This window comes from Gopherus flavomarginatus, chromosome 1 (assembly GCF_025201925.1).
Source record: "Gopherus flavomarginatus isolate rGopFla2 chromosome 1, rGopFla2.mat.asm, whole genome shotgun sequence".
NCBI lineage: Eukaryota > Metazoa > Chordata > Testudines > Testudinidae > Gopherus > Gopherus flavomarginatus.
Genome location: NC_066617.1, coordinates 120,617,822 through 120,637,327, shown reverse-complemented (window position 1 = coordinate 120,637,327; position 19,506 = coordinate 120,617,822). Strand labels below are relative to the sequence as shown.

Below are 19,506 nucleotides of genomic sequence, written 5' to 3'. Positions count from 1 at the left end.
AGGCATCCAGAGTAGAAGGGTCTAGTTACATAGCACAGCTGTGAATGAGGCTTAAGCCTCATTGTACCACATTCTATACACATGTGGTCAGAGTGTTCGCTGCCCTGGAGGGCATCAGTTGTAAGAGATAGTAGAGTTCCTACCAGTCCCATGGTTTCATGAAGCTGGGAAAGAGCCTCTCTGATGCTTTGACTGGTGTGTCTCATCTTGTTTAGGGAATAGCAGTAGGCACGTTGGCGAAGTTTGGTTGACAGGGAACCTAAACGCACGAAGTAACTCCGATGCTCTTGTGGTTGTGCTGAAGACACTTCAGCCCCTTCCACAGATTCAGCAAGTTCAGCTAGAGGGAACAGAGTTAAGGTTGTTCACCCTCAGGTTAAGAGATGGTGAAAGGAGTACAAGCCATACTGATCTGCTAAATCTTAAGCTCCCTTGAAACAAGCATTGGTCTTGCACCTATCAAGTACCACAGAGGTAGCTTCAGCCTTACCACAAAAACCCACATGCCACACAGCATTGCTAAGAATTTTGCATACTTTGCTAATGACGACTTCTAATGAAGTCATGTCCATCATTCCTTCTAGTACCACCCTGTCCCCACTTGTAATCATGTAAAGTGACTTGAGCAACATGCCCACCAACTAAAGTCTTAACCTCAGTCTCAGCTATGAAAAGGCTGTAGAATGAGCCTGTGTTTGGTGACAGATAATACTGAGAAGCCTAGAGAGAGGTTTGGCCCAAAGGGAGGATTACCCTAAACTTTAAGATAATAGACCTGTCACTCATGTATGTGTTCTGACCTAGTTCATCATCTGTCATGGGAAGATAGTGATCCAAGAGCTCTTCAGATTTCTCCAGCACTGCTTCCATTCCACTTATGGCCAATTGGCCCATTCTTGATTCCACAAGTGTGCTCGTGCTGTCAGTTACCACTGATTTGGTGGTCTTCATACTGTCCTGCACAGCCTCTTTGGTCATATCTACCACTCTGATCATGGTCTCCTTGACATCTGTCAGTCTGGAAGAGGCCAACTCCTGTGTCTCAGATGTAGCCTAGAGAAGAATGATCAAGCAAGATCTTGTACAGTAATTCAGGGTGATACCACTACATTTAACCAGAAATGGAGGTTGAGGGAGGGGATTACCACCTGCTCTGCCCCATAGGTCAAATCTTCAGGGGAAGAACTGCATCTTGCTGTTAAGCATCAGACCAGAGTTCTATTGAGACACTAGCTCCTGCCTCTTGACCACTTTTAGTATGGAGTGTTCCTCTGCTGGAGGAAGCATCCCATTATTGGCATCCCTTTCATAAGGGCATGATGTTTTGTCTAGTGAGAGGATGGTGAAAGTTACCTCATCAGCAGCCTGTTGAAGGACTGGTAGATTCTCCTCCACTTTGTCAGGTACTTCAGAAACACACTCCTCCTCTGTTGTCCCTATAGAAAAACCAGAGTTCAGTTTCTTAATGGGTCAATTTTGCTATTGTAATATTTACAGAACCTGGCTCACATCTGTAATGAGAGCTTCAGTTCTCCAATATGTTCAGGCAGCAATTGTTCTGGGTTGTAGGTGCTGCACATTTCCCCTTTCCTTATGTAAGGTGGTTCCCTCCCTTCCCATCCCCCCCCCCAAGTTATGAACTCTTTTGTAACTATTTTCCATGAAAAATAGTGTCCCCTTCAATAGTTCACAGTACCATGTTCCCTCCCATGCATCCTAATGCGGCAACTGAATTGAAATAGCTATGACTAGCATCTGAACACTCTCTCCTCCCATCTATACTTACTGCAGAATTGTCTCTTACCAAGCAGTCTAGGCATCACTTTCCAGGCTTGCTCTCCAATTGAAAGCTTTTTATGTTCTGAATAAAGTGCAATGATCTCACCCCATAGTCTTACAGCTCTGAAGCTTTTTGATCAAACATCCCTCTGGAAGGCACCAAGAAGTTTTTGCAATGCCTTGGCTGCAATAAGTCCAACTAACTGTTCTCACGAAGGACGCAAGTCAGGGAGCAGCCATTACCATTGAGCTATGGCCTGATAAGCAGCTAGTTAAGAAAAATTTAGCAGTTGTAATCTGTGTGCAGTGTTGTTGTAGCCATGTTGGTCCAGAGATATTAGACAAGGTGAGTGAGGTAATATTTTGCTGGACCAACTTCTGTTGGTGACAGCCTAGATTGAGCCTCTGGTTGCAGAATGAGATCTCATTTTGCAGTTAGGTACCTTTCAAAGGTCATTGCTCCTTAAAAGCAAAGAGCTTAGCACTAATCTTACCTCCTGGCTACAGTGAAGCGGAGGGCAGGTTCAGCCATAGTAATTAGTGTAAAGCAAAGCCCTTTGTTAGCCTCTGGCAGATGTTAGCTTACATGCATGGGCTACTGTATTATTCTTCTATAGTCACACCAACCCCACTGCCAGCTTCTCCTCCAGTACTGATCTTCATGCACCCGAGTTTTAGAGATGGAAGCTTCCCAACAGGGTGTGAAGATCCTACTGTTGAGAAATTGTACCACACAAACAGAAAGCTCTGCATATATGCTTTACTCACCCTCAGGTTCAAGTCTAGTTACAACTGGCTGTGCACTGCTAACTGCAGCATTGGTAATGGAGGTCACTCCCTTCTCTGCCATGTCACAGATGGACCTCACATAGGGATGGCTCTCCTTGGTTGAAGCATAGGCAGTGGCAGCCAGATCACAGGCAGAGTTGACTAAAGGTAGACTGGCCACCCTCCTCAAGACATTCTAGTGTGGCAAGGGACAGAACAATGAGTCAGGGAGGCAATGTTCCACACTGGGGATGAACCTTTACTTTTTCCAAGTGGTTATACCCTTGATGTGTTGGCCCCAATCAAAGGATTCTTGAATGGTCAAAAATCTGAAGAGGCCCAACAGCTGCTTTTGAAGTTAGTACTGAAACTGGATCACTAGGTTAACTAAGGCAAGAAGAAATTTTCAAATATCATTATAAACCAGGCTATTTTGCAGCATCTGGAAGAGCAACTGCACAAATCTCTAGACACCAGAATGTGCATATGTGAAGCCTGCTACCAGATAACAGCCAGCCATCTTTCATAGTCACATGTTGAACCAGCAATGCTTAAGAGGGAGCACCTACCTGTTGCTCTTCCTCCCCATGCTCTGGGGATGCCATAGTTGTGTCTTTTCCATTAGAAGCCATGGTATAATCAGATATACCTGAAAAAAGGGCAAGAAGAAAGGCCTGAAGTTACAAGTTAAGGAAAAGTTACAGCACCTTAAAGACAAGAGTAATGTTCTGCTCCAAAGTAGGACTAGAAGGAATGGCAGGGCCCTCATCAGATTAATAACGAATATTTAGAGGAATAGTGAGCTAAATACATGGTCACTGCTTTTTTGAAAGGAAGAAATATTTCAGTTCTCCTACAGCTAAGGAGAAAGCAAGCAGGATTCTTTCTCATGGTACAGAGTAGTTGAAAGCCTTCAGTTTCTTTGGAGAGTCTATTACAGGTAGTAGGTGTCACTACTACTAAAGGCCATTTAATAGCTCTAACTATGCGGGGGGCAGAAAAGAGGAGAAGGGAGAGAGAATGGGATCCTGTCTCACTAGCTAAGAGGCATAAGGCCAGGGAGCATTATGTTTCCCAGACCTAGCTTCCCAACCAATCCTATCCAAAGCTTCTTAATACAGACATTTTTTAGTCCCATAAATGCAAAGCCCTGACCAAGGAACTGTATAAACAATTAAAGAAAAAAAAACAAAACCTAACCAACAAATCCTACTCCTTCAAGAACTGACCTTTCTCAGTACTCCAGACACTACTTTACTCTAGTCACCTCCTGGTCAGATTTTATGCACCTCTGGTGATGTAATTGTGAGGGAAGGGAGTAAAATACTCAGGACTGACAGTTCAGGTAATCAGTGAAAAGAAGGCTTTGCTAACCAATAGGAGACTGGAAATGCTTTGGGGACTGCAAAGATTGGGAGAGAGTTATTCCCCAAAGCTGATTCCAATTAACTGCACTGGGTCTTTGCTGTCATCCAGCTGAACTCACTTAGAGTCCACAGCCTGCCTAGAAAGAGTTGCTAGTTAGGATGGGTAACATTTTCAAAAACACCCGTGTGACTTAAAAAGCCATTGACTTTCATTGCCATTTCCAATGCGAAAAGGGAGAGAAAAGTGTTTTTTTTTAATAAAAAGGTAGAGAAAAGGGTAAAAAAATGATATGGAACTTTTCATTTTATGAAAAATAAAAAAAAATAAAAAACCCCAAACAAATAAAAAATCAGCCAAATATAGACCTCTCTTCAGGTAAGGTTGCAGATAGCAATGTGTCTGCTTCATCTGCATGTTGGCCATAGTTTCAAAGTAAAAAACTGGCACACTGGAACAAGGAGTGGCATATTGGAGACAGGTAGTTTTTTCCAGTTGTTTGAATATTAGCCTAGGATTTGAGCTAGGTTCAATTTTATGCTCTACCACAGACTTTCTGTGTGAACTTGTGCAAGTCACTTAGCCTCTTGATGCCTCAGTTTTCCCTCTGTACAGTGGGGATAATATGGCTTCCATGCTTCATAGAAGTTTTATGAGGTGCTCAGATACTCTGGCAATCAGGGCTATATATATACCTTAGATAGATAGTGAACAAGAGTTGGGTAGGGTAACTGGAAGAACTTGCCCTTCTCCACCTTCATCCCCCTTTCAGAAAAAAGGGAACATGTGCCACTTTCTGTTTCAGGGAAGGGTGAGAGAAAAGAGTGTTTATCCTTTTGTCACCCCTTCATTGTTCTCCCTCAGAGTTTGAATTGGAATTGGATTGAACTGGAAAAAAGGTGGTGGTACTGTGCCAAGTCCTGCCCACAATCCAAGCTCTGCCTGTATGAGATGCTATTTATAGCAGATTGTGCAGGTGTAAAAAACATGAGCACACATGCTCTGCTGGGTTCCCTTTTGGGCTCTCTGTAAGGTTCAGCTACAACACTGGATATGACCAGATTAAGATGGAGGCACAATAGCCACATGCCTGGATCCCAGTCATGTGATTATGTCAATCTCAGCTGTCATTTAAAAATAAATGTTTCTATCCCACATGGTTGCAAAGAAAAGCTTGAGATTATCCACTGAATAGAACTGAGACAGTGATGTCTGCCTGTGTCTGCCCCCAGCCTCCTTCAGATGGAGAAGCGGCATCCATACCAAGGGAGGTAACTCTTTACCCTCCACTTGGCCCTTGCTGTTCTTGGTGTGCCCCTACCCACCTTCCCAGGATTTCAATAGATAAATGCCTAGCTGGGCTCTGTGGGGTTGGCGGCATCTGGTCTTTTGGCCCCAAGGGTCATATATTGGCCATGGGAGTGTGAATAGTTCCCTAATGACATCCACTCTCACCATGAAAATGAGATGCTACCCCGGGCAGATCTCCAATCCTCCCTCTCTTTTCTTGCTTACTTTGATCAGCAGTGAAATAGTTAAAAATCTAGACATATGTATCACCATCACTTGGCATCGGAGTTACCCGACTTTGATGAATGGGGCAGTTCATGCGTCTCTGAGCTCCTGTGTCAGGCTCTCTGCAGTGGTAGGCAGTTGCCTGTGCATCCGTTTTTGTTCTTTTCATGTTTTCAAGGTTTTTTCCATAATCTGTTGTCACATTATATTGATAGAGCTTAGCTCCATTAGGACTTGAACACCAGCCTCTCCAGATAATGCAAGAGACACTGAAATGTAAATCTCAACAGAACCTCTGATGTACCCTGACTGTTTTGGGGTTGTCCCAGAATGAAGCCACTTTATCATATAACTCGCAAGGCAAAACGTTCTCCAAGTAACTGAATTTGGAAGTATTTTACTGCTCATTCTAAACATATGAAGCTGCATTTCTCAAATGTTCTTTCTGGCTGCATTTTGTAATGCTTAAGGAAAAGGCCTCTCCTCTCCAATGACAGTTTCTATGCCTTCAATACAGATAAATATCAAAGAAATTGTAAACATTTGTAAAATGAGCATGATTGCATAAAAATACAATTTCCCATTGGATTCCTTCTTGCTCACTGTACAGTACAGCCTTGTGGGACAAACCACTTCGTGGCATTACTTGTGATATTTTTGGAGAGGTGAGAGGTTCTGGTGCAGTTAGTTAGCACAGCAAAAGAGTCATGGATAAACCAGAAGCAACTGAGATTCTTTAGTGTAATTTTGATACCTTAACAAGTGCTGAATCCATCTTAATTCCCACCCTTGTAGTCTTTTAATATTAGTGCTATTGTAACCCACAAATCTTCTGGGTGTGGTGTTCTGGCTCAGCGAGTGGCACCGATACCACTTCCAGAGAGAGCTCTACAGCCTCAGCTAATAGGCAGTTGGCTTTTTAGCTCATGCAGTAGAGCATCATGCACTAAGCTCCAGAGATCCCCAGTTCAATCCTGCCGACTGGGGTTTGTCAGCGTTACACTATCCCCTTCCCTTCTAAATGTTTATCCCAAATGGGCAACTAGACTGAGATTCTGAGATGCTGCCACCTTTTCCACTGAACATTGTCATGCAACATTCAAATATTTGCGTGCGGACCAGGACTGAGCAAATAATGAATTTTTCATTTCAGGGGCTGAACAAAAAATAAAGTTTAAAACAATCAGTTCAAATCAAAACTCATTTTATTTTTCAGTTTTTCCTCATCGAAATGAAATAAATGAGCAAATGTGTTTCAAGCCAAACAAAACAATACACTTGACCCTAAATGAGTTTTTTTCAGTTTTTCATTATATGTAGGTTTTGGGTGCTTTTTACCCTCTCCCTTTTTTTAAATCTAGCTACATTTGGAAAAGAAACACCATTTCAAAATGAAAAAAAAAATAAAGGGTTTCATTTAAAGATGTCAAAAATGAAACTATTGGAAATGAAAAGTCAAAACATTTCATTTTGAAATGACCAAAACAAACTGTTTTGACTTTTTCTATTTCTGTCCCCCATATTTTACTTGAATTTGCAAATAACTTCTGTGTTCTGAAAAATGCATTTTTTGGCAAATTTATGATGAAAAAATATTTTACCCAGCTCTAGTGAGGATTCTTCATCCTGTGTCAAATTGAGCCTCTCTTACCAGTGCTGAAAAATCCAGGTTCCTTAGCAAACTCATACACCTCTTTAGGTGGCCTGGCTACTGGATTGGGGTGGGGGACAAAACAGCTCATTGTGTTAAGGTGGTTTACACGACCATTCTGATGTGGCAGCATTTCACACCCACTGTGCACAGGGGCAAATGACTACACAAGATGCAAAGCAGTGGAGAAGCAGGCCTGTATTGTGCAAGTGTCCCAGAACATATAGTGAAGGCCAGTATATTTATTCTTCTGTCTGGTCTGCCCACTCTCTTCGCACCTGCACTGGGGAAGGCAGTAGCAGCCCCACGGAGCCTGATATCCCATCAGACACAGAACAGTGATTCCCTACTCAGCCAGTACTACCAGACTATGTAGGGTAAATCTCAATGTTGCCCTTACAGAGCTTTCTAGTCACAAGAGAAGACAACTGGAACTCTAACAGAATTGAAACTACAACAGGGTTCAAAAAAGAACAAGATAAGTTCATGGAGGAAAGGTCCATCATTGACTATTAGCCAAGAAGGACAGGGACGGTGTCCCTAGCCTCTGTTTGCCAGAAGCTGGGAATGGGCAACAGGGGATGGATCACTTGATGATTACCTGTTCTGTTTGTTCCCTCTGGGGCACCGGACATTGGCCACTGTCAGAAGACAGTACACTGGGCTAGATGGACCTTTGGTCTGACCCAGTATGGCCGTTCTTATGTTCTTATGTAAAGGACTCTGCAATTGCATGTTCTGTTTGCTATCTGCTAAAATTCCTAATCTTCTGTTAACCTCCCTGTTTTAAATTGATTCTGTTTGCCAAACATGAAACCAAAAAATCTTGCTTAAGGTCAGACTTTTTATAGTTTTCTTTCCCCTCCCGCAACCTGTATTTAAATGATTCCAAAGGGACTTTCAAAGAACCTGATTTATTTACTTACTTCCATGCTATTCTGAGACTCAGCTCTAATCTCAAAGCTGAGTTCACAAAGATCAAAGCTTTCATTTGACAAACTTGACAGTTCTACAAATAAATTAGCTCCACGGAGAAGTTCAGTCCTGTGACAGTTTCCAAAGTTCTGCAGTGTCACTTGTTATGTACGCCTTCTTATCCATATTCTGCAGTTTCTGTGGAGTCTGCTTATGTTCTACCTCTTAAAGCATTGAAGGGTCCCACAAACCAACAGAGAGGTATACTGTACACCACATACTCCAGCAGCTCATTCATATATATGTTCCTCCTCCTTGGTCATTTTCTCCCATATTTGGGAGAGGATTTGTCTAGACAGATCTTGGAAGAAATCAAGAGTGGAGACTGAAGCATGGAGTACTTCTGTGGTATGGGAAACTTGTTGCATCTTGTCCTGAAAGTTGACGGGAAAGTGTTCAATAATAACCAGTAAGATCTGGTAGATGGTCTTCAGGGGTTGGGTGATTGCAAGAATCAAGACAATGATGCAATATTTCAGCAACTGCAAGAAGGAAATTAATAATGTGAAGGTACAATTTTTAGAAATCTCTCTTGAAATAGGAGACGTCTACAACTACACTATTGTTTGGTTCTAAAACTGTTCCCCAATACAAAACCATTGTTCCCGCTCCCTTTGATGTTTTCCATGCCAATCCAGCCCTGTTTGGTATGGTTCCCCCTGATCATTGAGGAGCTTCTGTTGAAGCTATATACCAGTGATACTCAGCGTTCAGTGGTCCAGGAGCCATATTAGAGATGAACATTACCCAGTCGTGTGAATTCGTTTCATTTACTATAGTACTATATTGTATTTAGTTTTTATATATATATATATATTACTCACACAGTAAATCAGTTAATAACTTAGTGCAAGTTGATAACTTAATTGGTTAATAACATAAGAAAAGCATTCTGAATGGTAAATAACTTAGATTGGTTAATAATTAAATCACAGTGTTTTAATATCCCGTGCTGCAAAGAGCCACAAGAGACACATTAAAGAGACACTTGCGGCTTGCGAACCTCAGTCTGAGTATCACTGCTATAGACGGTCTGGAATGAGCCTAGATAAATAAGAAATCTTGTAATCTTGGACTCTCGTAAAGACTGGATTGCTAAAGAAAAAAAAAGCTACTGGGACAAAGAACAACAATGAAGCTGCCAAACCTGAAAATGATAAGTAAAAACTGTCTAACTGAAGAAGCTAACTAACACTAATCCTGATGAAGGCGGTACTGGATGATACATTCTGACAAAACTGGGTCCATGGACCAGGTGAGGTTCCCGTTCCGTCTGCCACAACGGTTGAAAGGAACTGTGACAGTTGGTGCTCCACACCACTTTTATTGCTCTGCCTTGCAAACATCTGGAATCACAAGAGAAGGGTGTAAGGTAGTGTTCCAATGGCAATAAAAAGTTCCGTTGATCCTGGCTGTGCCACAGGTACATTCAGTGCTTAATTTGTGTCAGGGCTTGCCAGGACTGAGCCCCGGCACCTTTAAGCTTGGCCATTCATAACCTCGGCACTTCTGGGCTTGCCATATCAGTTATGAAAGTAAAAAAATTCTTGATCACCAGCACTTAATTGCTTCAGCCCCAGCACCACTTTCATTACAAATTAAGCACTGGGTACATCTCAAGAGTGGGAATATGCAGAGGCCACTCAAAGAAGAAGATTAGTTATATTGTGGTCCTGCCCAGAACATCTCTGGGATGAAGATTAAGGGGAAAGAAGAACTTTGTTCCTACCAGGGAACTAGTTTGAAGAGCCTCCCAGATGCTTTGGCCGGCATCCCTCACCTTGCTCTGGGAATGATGGTAAGCACATTGCTGGAATTTGGTCATCATGGAGCCTAAACACACCCAGTAACTGTCATAATCTTGCTGCCACTGACCAGAAGCCATGCCATGACTTTCTGCAAAACTGTAGGTTTAACTGAAAGAAACACAAGAATAAGATTATTCTGCCAAATGAAAGGTGATAATGTCAGAATGGACCACAGCTTCCCCAAATCTTCATTTGAAAGCCTGACTCATAGATTCATAGATTATAAGGCCAGAAAGACCCACTGTGGTCATCTAGTCTGACCTTCTGTATAACACAGGCTATAGAACTTCCCCACACAGGCACCAACAGAGGAAGCACGTTTCTGGGGCGGCAAATGGTTATGGGCAGCGGCATTCTGTGCATTCTTGGGCGGCAATCCAAGCGGCTTTTTTTTTTTTTTGCTTGGGGCAGCAAAAATGGTAAAAATGGCAAAAATGGTATAGCCGGCCCTGTCCCCACAATAATTCCTAGAACAGAGCTTTTAGAAAACCTTCGCAGCACATGTTCTACCTGCATCTTAGATACTAAGCGTCAGATTTTCAAAAGTATTTAGGAACACAGAAAGGTAAATAGGCACTGGTGGGATTTTCAAAAAGTTCCTAGGCACATAATTCCCATTGATAGAGATAGGCACCTTGCATTTTGAACATCTCACTAGATCCCTATCTGCATCTTTAGGAGCCTCAATACCTTTAAAAGGCTGGCCCTTTGGCAACAGCACTACTATTACCATTGTTTGCCACCAATCTAGTGATGGAATTGTTTTAATGAGAAATTGAGTAAACTACTATTGCTATTATTTGGATTATGGCAGTGCCTGAAATCCCCAACTGACTCAAGTCTTGTTGTGCTACGCAGAAGCAGAAGACGGTGTCTTTCCTAAGAATTTATAATCTAAACAGACAATGGGTGGAAGAAAAGATTATCCCTATTTTACAAATGGAGAACGGAAGCACAAAGAACTGAAAGGTCTAGTCTGAGGGTATGTCTACACTATGGGATTATTCCGATTTTACAGAAACCAGTTTTGTAAAACAGATTGTATAAAGTCGAGTGCACGTAGCCACACTAAGCACATTAATTCAGCGGTGTGCGTCCATGTACCGAGGCTAGCGTCCATTTCCGGAGTGTTACACTGTGGGTAGCTATTCCGTAGCTATCCCATAGTTCCCGCAGTCTCCTCCGCCCCTTGGAATTCTGGGTTGAGATCCCAGTGCCTGATTGGGCAAAAAACATTGTCGCAGGTGGTTCTGGGTACAGCCTCATCCCTCCCTCTATGAAAGCAGCAGACAACCGTTTCGCTCCTTTTTTTCCTGGGTGAACTGTGCAAACACCATAGCACAGCAAGCATGGACCCTGCTCAGATCAAGACCGCTATCGTGGACATTGTAAACATCTCGCACATTCTCGTGCAGTCTATGCTAAACCAGGACCTGCATAGCTAAGCAAGGAAGAGGCGAGACAGAGCGGTGAGGAGAGTGATGAGGACATGGACACAGAATTCTCTCAAACTGCGGGCCCCTGCACTTTGGAGATCCTGCTGGTAATGGGGCAGGTTCTAGCCATTGAACGTCGATTTTGGGCCTGGGAAACAAGCACAGACTGGTGGGACCGCATAGTTTTGCAGGTTTGGGACGATTCACAGTGGCTGCAAAACTTTTGCATGCATAAGGGCACTTTCATTGAACTTTTTGACTTGCTTTCCCCTGCCCTGAAATGCCATAATACCAAGATGAGAGCAGCCCTCACAGTTGAGAAGCGAATGGCAATAGCCTTCTGGAAGCTTGCAACGCCAGACAGCTACCGGTCAGTTGGGAATCAATTTGGAGTGGGAAAACCTACTGTGGGGGCTGCTGTGATGCAAGTAGCCAAAGCAATCATTAAGCTGCTGCTATGAAAGGTTGTGACTCTGGGAAACGTGCAGGTCATAGTGGATGGCTTTGCTGCAATGGGATTCCCTAACGGTGGAGGGGACAATAGATGGTACCCATATCCCTATCTTGGCACCAGAGCACCAGGGCATCCAGTACGTAAACCGCAAGGGGTACTTTTCAATGGTGCTGCAAGCACTGGTGGATCACAAGGGACGTTTCACCAACATCCATGTTGGATGGCCAGGAAGCGTTTATGACGCTTGCATCTTCAGGAACACTACTCTGTTTAAACGGCTGCAGCAAGGGAATTACTTCCCAGACCAAAAAATAACAGATAGGGATGTTGAAATGCCTGTAGTTATCCTGGGTGACCCAGCCTACCCCTTGATGCCATGACTCATGAAGCCATACACAGGCAGCCTGGACAGTAGTCAGGAGCTGTTCAACTACAGGCTGAGCAAGTGCAGAATGGTGGTAGAATGTGCATTTGGCTGTTTAAAGGCTCACTGGTGCACATTACTGACTCGCTCTGACCTCACCCAAACCAATGTCCCCATTGTTAGTGCTGCTTGCTGTGTGCTCAACAAGCTCTGTGAAAGTAAGGAGGAGATCTTTATGTCGGGATGGGAGGCTGAGGCAAATCACCTGGCTGCTGATTACGCACAGCCAGACACCAGGTCAAATAGAAGAGCACACCACGAAGCGGTGCACATCAGAGAAGCTTAGAAAACGAGTTTCATCACAGGCCAGGGTACGGTTTGACTGTTGTGTTTGTTTCCCCTTTATGAACCCCCCGCCCTTGATTAACTCATTCCTTGTAAGCAACCCACCCTCCCCCTTTGATTACAGCTTGCTTAAGGAAATAAAGTCAGTATCGTTTAAAAATCATGTATTCTTTATTAGAAAGTCATTATAAAAAAAGGGAGAGAACTGACAAGGTATACCGGGCGTAGTTTGGGAGGAGGATAGGAGGGAAGGAAAAGGCCACTAAAAATATTTCAAAGTAATGACAGCCTTTTGGTTGGGCTGTCCACGGGGGAGGAGTGGGCGGGTGCACGAAGCCTTCCCCCATGCGTTCTTGCACATCTGGGTGAGGAAGATATGGAACATGGTGAGTGGTGAGGGTTGCTACACAGGGGCTGCAGCGGCACTCTGTGATCCTGCTGCTGTTCCTGAAGCTCCACCGGATGTCGGAGGATGTCAGTTTGATCGCGCATCAGCCTCAGTGTTGCATCCCGCCACGGCTGATCTTCCTGCCGCCACCTCTCATCTCGAGCATCTCACCTCTCCTCACGTTGGTCCTTCCTGTCCTCACGTTCACCTCAGAATCCACGGACACGGGTGGGGTAGTGGTGGCGGACCCCCACTAGAATTGCATGCAGCTCAGCATAGAAGCGGCATGTTTTCGGCCCTTCCCCGGACCTTCCGTTTGCTTCTTTGGTTTTCTGGTAGGCTTGTATGAGCTCCTTAACTTTCACTCTGCACTGCACTGAGTCCCTGGTGTGGCCTTTCTCCATCATAGTCTTGGAAATTTTTTCAAATGTTTTTTCTTTTTGTCTTTTGGAACGGAGTTCTGTTAGCACAGAATCCTCTCCCCATATAGCGATCAGATCCAGTACCTCCCGTGCGGTCCATGCTGGAGCCATTTTTTGATTCTCAGGAGACTGCATTGTTACCTGTGCTGATGAGCTCTGCGTGGTCACCTGTGCTGGTGAGCTCTCCACACTGGCCAAACAGGAAATGAAATTCAAAATTTTGCGGGGCTTTTTCTACCTGGCCAGTGCATCCAAGTTCAGATTGCTGTCCAGAGCGGTCACAGTGATGCACTGTGGGATACCGCCTGGAGGACAATACCGTCGATTTGCGGCACACTAACCCTAATCCGACATGGTAATACTGATTTCAGTGCTACCCCTCTCGTTGGGGAGGAGTACAGAAACCTGTTTAAAGAACCCTTTATATCGATATATCTCTTCTTTTGCAAGATGGTGTGTGTGTTGTGGAGGGGGATCATTGGTAACTCTGATTATTTTTTCTTATGGCCAGGGGAGTTAGAGGCATTTATGCCTGCATGAGAAATTCTGTGGGGTTCCTACATTTTCTTGTGGATTATTACAGAAACTAGGAATTTAAGAACAGCTAGATCATTTCCTCCAAGTATAGGAGTTGCATCTGGCACAGCTTTCGGCACGTGGGATTTTTATGGAGCAGAGTTACATTGCACAAACTCCTGTAGTGATTGTACCCCTGCTGGGAAGTTCACAATTGCAGCCCAGTAGCACCTAGAAGCCCACCTGAGACTGAGCCCCATTGTATTAGTTACTGAGTATAAGCATAGCAAGAGCTCTCAAAGTACTTCATAAGTGTCATCATTCCCGTTATACAGATGGGAAATGGAGGCACAGAGCATTGAAAGAACTTGCCCTGAGTCACATAATGAGTTAGTGCCAGGCCTAGGAATAGCAATTCAGATCTTTGAATTATAGTGCAGTGTCCTATCTTATCCCTGAGATGACACTCCTTCACCCTGCTCAACTCTTCCAGGTGTCCCTCTGAGTTTTGTCTTGGCTTTCAGCTTGAAGTGCAGCTTTCTTTGGAAGGCTTGGTTTCTTGGAGTTGGGGGCTCTTGGCACCTGAACTGTAGTCCCACCCCCCATGTTGCCCCTTCCCCCTTAGCCCCCTCCCTCATTCCATCCCTTCCCCCCAAGACCCCATCCACCCACTCACTCACTCCTCTCTGACCCCTCACCCATTGCTTGCCCCTACAGCTGGGAAAAAGTGACGGGGTCATGCCCTCCTGGCACCTCTCTTTGTGGATTGCAGTGATGTTCCTGTGATTATGTAGGCCCCTAAAAGTTGAACATTGCAAATGCTCAGCATTCGAATGCCCTAAATTCCTTTGAATGAAGCCCCAAGTCATTACTGCAAGAGTTTGCAGATTCTAAGGACTAGAGGAGCATAAATAATGAAGAGGCTTACTGATGGCGAGTGATCTTGATTGCCCGGATACTATTTGCTTGCCCCTAGCTTTCCATTTTGACATGACCAATTGTTATAGGGAAATAGTTATCATTTAAGAACCAAGAATGTACATCCTATTTCCAAGATAGGGGACTATTCTGGTAAGCACCAGTTGTGAAAATGACCAGAAGAGCATAATGGATAATCAGATGAACATTATATCCCAGTGAGCCACTGTGGCCAAAAGGGCTAATGCAATCCTTGAATGTATAAACAGGTGAATCTTAAGTAGAAGAGAGGTTATTACCTCTGTTTAGCATTGGCAGAACTGGGACTACCATTCCTTGTTCCGTTCTCCTGTCCACAGTTCAGGAAGGATGTTCAAGAACTGGAGAGTATTCAGAAAAAAGAGAGAGTCTTGAGAAAGATTTTAAAAATTCCAAATCATTGTTTCAAAAATTTTACTTTAAACCGAAAAAAAAAATCTAGAAAATTTTGGTGTATTTATTTTTTCAAATTCTCTTTTTAAATTTTCCTTGTGGGAGTTTTTCAAAGTGTTTTCATTACAAATCAGGAGAACAAGATTTGTACTGTCAAATTTTCCTACAAACTGGAAATTCTGAATTTTGACCAGTTTTGGTTGCCATACTGTTTAAATTCTCATATCTTTCCTCTCTCTTACTGAAATCAATGGCAGAAGCCTGACTTCAGTCAAAACTCAATTAGGCCCTTAAATTTTAGAGACTGGTAGTTATGAGGAAGGAATAAATTGGCTCAGCTAAAGATTTTTCTTTGACAACCTACTGGGCTAATATGGTGAAATTCTAAAATAGTCCTTTCATAGACTCATTGACTCTTGGACTGGAAGGGACCTCGAGAGGTCATCGAGTCCAGTCTCCTGCCCTCATGGCAGGACCAAATACTGTCTAGACCTTCCCTAATAGACATTTATCTAACCTACTCTTAAATATCTCCAGAGATGGAGATTCCACAACTTCCCTAGGCAATCTATTCCAGTGTTTAACTACCCTGACAGTTAGGAACTTTTTCCTAACGTCCAACCTAAATCTCCCTTGCTGCAGTTTAAGCCCATTGCTTCTTGTTCTATCACTGGAGGCTAAGGTGAACAAGTTTTCTCCCTCCTCCTGATGACACCCTTTTAGATACCTGAAAACTGCTATCATGTCCCCTCTCAGTCTTCTCTTTTCCAAACTAAACAAACCCAACTCCTTCAGCCTTCCTTCATAGGTCATGTTCTCAAGACCTTTAATCATTCTTGTTGCTCTTCTCTGGACCCTCTCCAATTTCTCCACATCTTTCTTGAAATGTGGTGCCCAGAACTGGACACAATACTCCAGCTGAGGCCTAACCAGCGCAGAGTAAAGCGGAAGAATGACTTCTCGTGTCTTGTTTACAACACACCTGTTAATGCATCCCAGAGTCACGTTTGCTTTTTTTGCAACAGTATCACACTGTTGACTCATATTAAGCTTGTGGTACATTATGACCCCTAGATCTCTTTCTGCCATACTGCTTCCTAGACAGTCTCTTCCCATTCTGTATGTGTGAAACTGTTTGTTCCTTCCTAAGTGGAGCACTTTGCATTTATCTTTATTGAACTTCATCCTGTTTACCTCAGACCATTTCTCCAATTTGTTCAGATCATTTTGAATTTTGACCCTGTCCTCCAAAGCAGTTGCAATCCCTCCCAGTTTGGTATCATCCACAAACTTAATAAGCGTAATTTCTATGCCAACATCTAAATCTTTGATGAAGATATTGAACAGAGCTGGTCCCAAAACAGACCCCTGCAGAACCCCACTTGTTATACCTTTCCAGCAGGATTGGGAGTCATTAATAACTACTCTCTGAGTATGGTTATCCAGCCAGTTAATGCACCCACCTTATAGTAGCCCCATCTAAATTGTACTTTCCTCGTTTATCTATAAGAATATCATGCGAGACCGTATCAAATGCCTTACTAAAGTCTAGGTATATCACATCCACCGCTTCTCCCTTATCCACAAGGCTCGTTATCCTATCAAAGAATGCTATCAGATTAGTTTGACATGATTTGTTCTTTACAAATCCATGCTGGCTATTCCCTTTCACCTTACCACCTTCCAAGTATTTGCAGATGATTTCTTTAATTACTTGCTCCATTATCTTCCCTGGCACAGAAGTTAAACTAACTGGTCTGTAGTTTCCTGGGTTGTTTTTATTTCCCTTTTTATAGATGGGCACTATATTTGCCCTTTTCCAGTCTTCTGGAATCTCCCCTGTCTCCCATGATTTCCCAAAGAGAATAGCTAGAGACTCAGATACCTCCTCTATTAACTCCTTGAGTATTCTAGGATGCATTTCATCAGGCCCTGGTGACTTGCAGGCATCTAACTTTTCTAAGTGATTTTTTACTTGCTCTTTTTTTATTTTATCTTCTAAATCTACCGTCTTCCCGTAAGCATTCACTATATTGGACATTCCTTCAGACTTCTCAGTGAAGACCGAAACAAAGAAGTCATTAAGCATCTCTGCCATTTCCAAGTCTCCAGTTACTGTTTCCCCCTCCTCACTGAGCAGTGGGCCTACCCTGTCCTTGGTCTTCCTCTTGCTTCTAATGTATTGATAAAAAGTCTTCTTGTTTCCCTTTATTCCCATAGCTAGTTTGAGCTCATTTTGTGCCTTTGCCTTTCTAATCTTGCCTCTGCATTCCTGTGTTATTTGCCTATATTCATCCTTTGTAATCTGACCTAGTTTCCATTTTTTATATGAAGCCTTTTTATTTTTAGGTCACTCAAGATCTTGTGGTTAAGCCAAGGTGGTCTTTTGCCACATTTTCTATCTTTCCTAACCATCGGAATAGCTTGCTTTTGGGCCCTTAATAGCGTCCCTTTGAAAAACTGCCAACTCTCCTCAGTTGTTTTTCCCCTCAGTCTTGATTCCCATGGGACCTTACCTATCAGCTCTCTGAGCTTACCAAAATCCGCCTTCCTGAAATCCATTGTCTCTATTTTGCTGTACTCCCTTCTACCCTTCCTTAGAATTGCAAACTCTATGATTTCATGATCACTTTCACCCAAGCTTCCTTCTACTTCCAAATTCTCAATGAGTTCCTCCCTATTTGTTAAAATCAGGTCTAGAACAGCTTGCCCCCTAGTAGCTTTTTCAACTTTCTGAAATAAAAAGTTGTCTGCAATGCAGTCCAGGAACTTATTGGATAGTCTGTGCCCCGCGGTGTTATTTTCCCAACATATATCTGGATAGTTGAAGTCCCCCATCACCACCAAATCTTGGGCTTTGGATGATTTTGTTAGTTGTTTGAAAAAAGCCTCATCCACCTCTTCCACCTGATTAGGTGGCCTGTAGTAGACTCCCAGAACGACATCACCTGTGTTTTTTTACCCCTTTTAGCCTAACCCAGAGACTCTCAACACTTCCATCTCCTATGTCCATCTCCACCTCAGTCCAAGTGTGTACATTTTTAATATATAAGGCAACACCTCCTCCCTTTTTCCCCTGTCTATCCTTCCTGAGCAAACTATACCCATCCACACCAACATTCCAGTCGTGTGTATTATCCCACCAAGTTTCAGGAATGCCAATAATGTCATAGTTGTATTTATTTATTAGCACTTCCAGTTCTTCTTGCTTATTACCCATACTTCTTGCATTTGTATATAGGCATCTAAGATACTGGTTTGATCTTGCCTCCCAGCTTTGCCCTGACCCTCCTTTCTCTCTGCCATTATAGCCCATGCTCCCTCCTGTTTCTGACCCATCTCCCAGGTCTTGTTCCCCACTTACCTGTGGGGTTTGCTCACCTGTCCCAGTCGAACCTAGTTTAAAGCCTTCCTTACTAGGTTAGCCAGTCTGTGCGCAAATAAAGCCTTTCCCCTCCTCAAAAGGTGAAGGCCATCTCTGCCTAGCAGTCCTTCCTCAAATAGCATCCCGTGGTCGAGGAAGCCAAAGCCCTCCTGGCGACACCATCTTCGCAGCCAGGCATTCACCTCCATGATGCATCTGTCTCTGCCCGGGCCACTACCTTCGACAGGAAGAATCGAAGAGAATATCACCTGCGCTCCAAACTCCTTAACCCGTACTCCCAGAGCCCTGTAGTCACTCTTGATCTGCTCAGTGTCACACCTCACAGTATCATTTGTGCCCACATGGATGAGTAGCATGGGGTAGTAGTCAGAAGGCTGGATAATCCTTGACAATGCCTCTGTAACATCTCGGATATGGGCCCCTGGCAGGCAGCATACCTCCCGGGATGAACGGTCAGGGTGACAGATGGGTGTCTCCGTCCCCCTCAGCAGAGAGTCTCCAACCACCACTACCCTACGTTTCTTATTATCAGTGGTGGCAGCAGACCTCCCAGCTTTAGGGGTATGAGGCTTCCCCTCCTTAACTGTTGGCGGTGATGCCTTCTCTCCTGTATCAAGAAGAGCATAACGGTTATCTATTACCACAGCAGGAGGGTTCGCAGCAGGGGTGGAGCACTGCCTGCTGCCAGAAGTAACCAGCTGCCAGTGTCTACCCTGAGCCATCTCCTCCTCCACTGGTGTGTCAGTAATCCTGTGAACTGGGACAGCTACGTCAGCTGTCTCCACATGGATACTGTCCAGATATTGCTCATGGATACGGATGTTCCTCAGCCTAGCCACCTCCTCCTGTAGCTCTCCCACCTGCTGCCTGAGAGATTCCACCAGTAGGCACCTTTCCCATTGGATGCCACCCCCAGCCTGGATATCAGTAAGTGGAAATTGCAAGTTACAGTTTTTGCAAACCCACACCAGAATCTGGGTAAAAG

The 19,506-nt window shown here is 43.8% G+C and overlaps 1 protein-coding gene across 2 annotated transcripts in view; it reads right to left on the bottom strand.

The window, feature by feature from the left end:
- The window catches only part of LOC127058758 (perilipin-3-like), an 81,451-nt gene that overhangs the window by 1,428 nt on the left and 60,517 nt on the right, over positions 1-19,506 (bottom strand). The window contains exons 1-6 of one of the 2 annotated variants that reach the window (XM_050968946.1): positions 15,004-15,073; positions 3,117-3,196; positions 2,548-2,743; positions 1,354-1,436; positions 801-1,053; positions 144-340 (exon numbers count right to left, since the gene is read on the bottom strand). In XM_050968946.1, the coding sequence (XP_050824903.1) occupies positions 144-340; positions 801-1,053; positions 1,354-1,436; positions 2,548-2,743; positions 3,117-3,196; positions 15,004-15,037 (843 nt within the window). In that variant the 5' untranslated portion in view covers positions 15,038-15,073. Of the gene's footprint in view, positions 1-143; positions 341-800; positions 1,054-1,353; positions 1,437-2,547; positions 2,744-3,116; positions 3,197-15,003; positions 15,074-19,506 lie in introns of those variants that run through there. The other variant, XM_050968955.1, reaches the window with a different exon arrangement.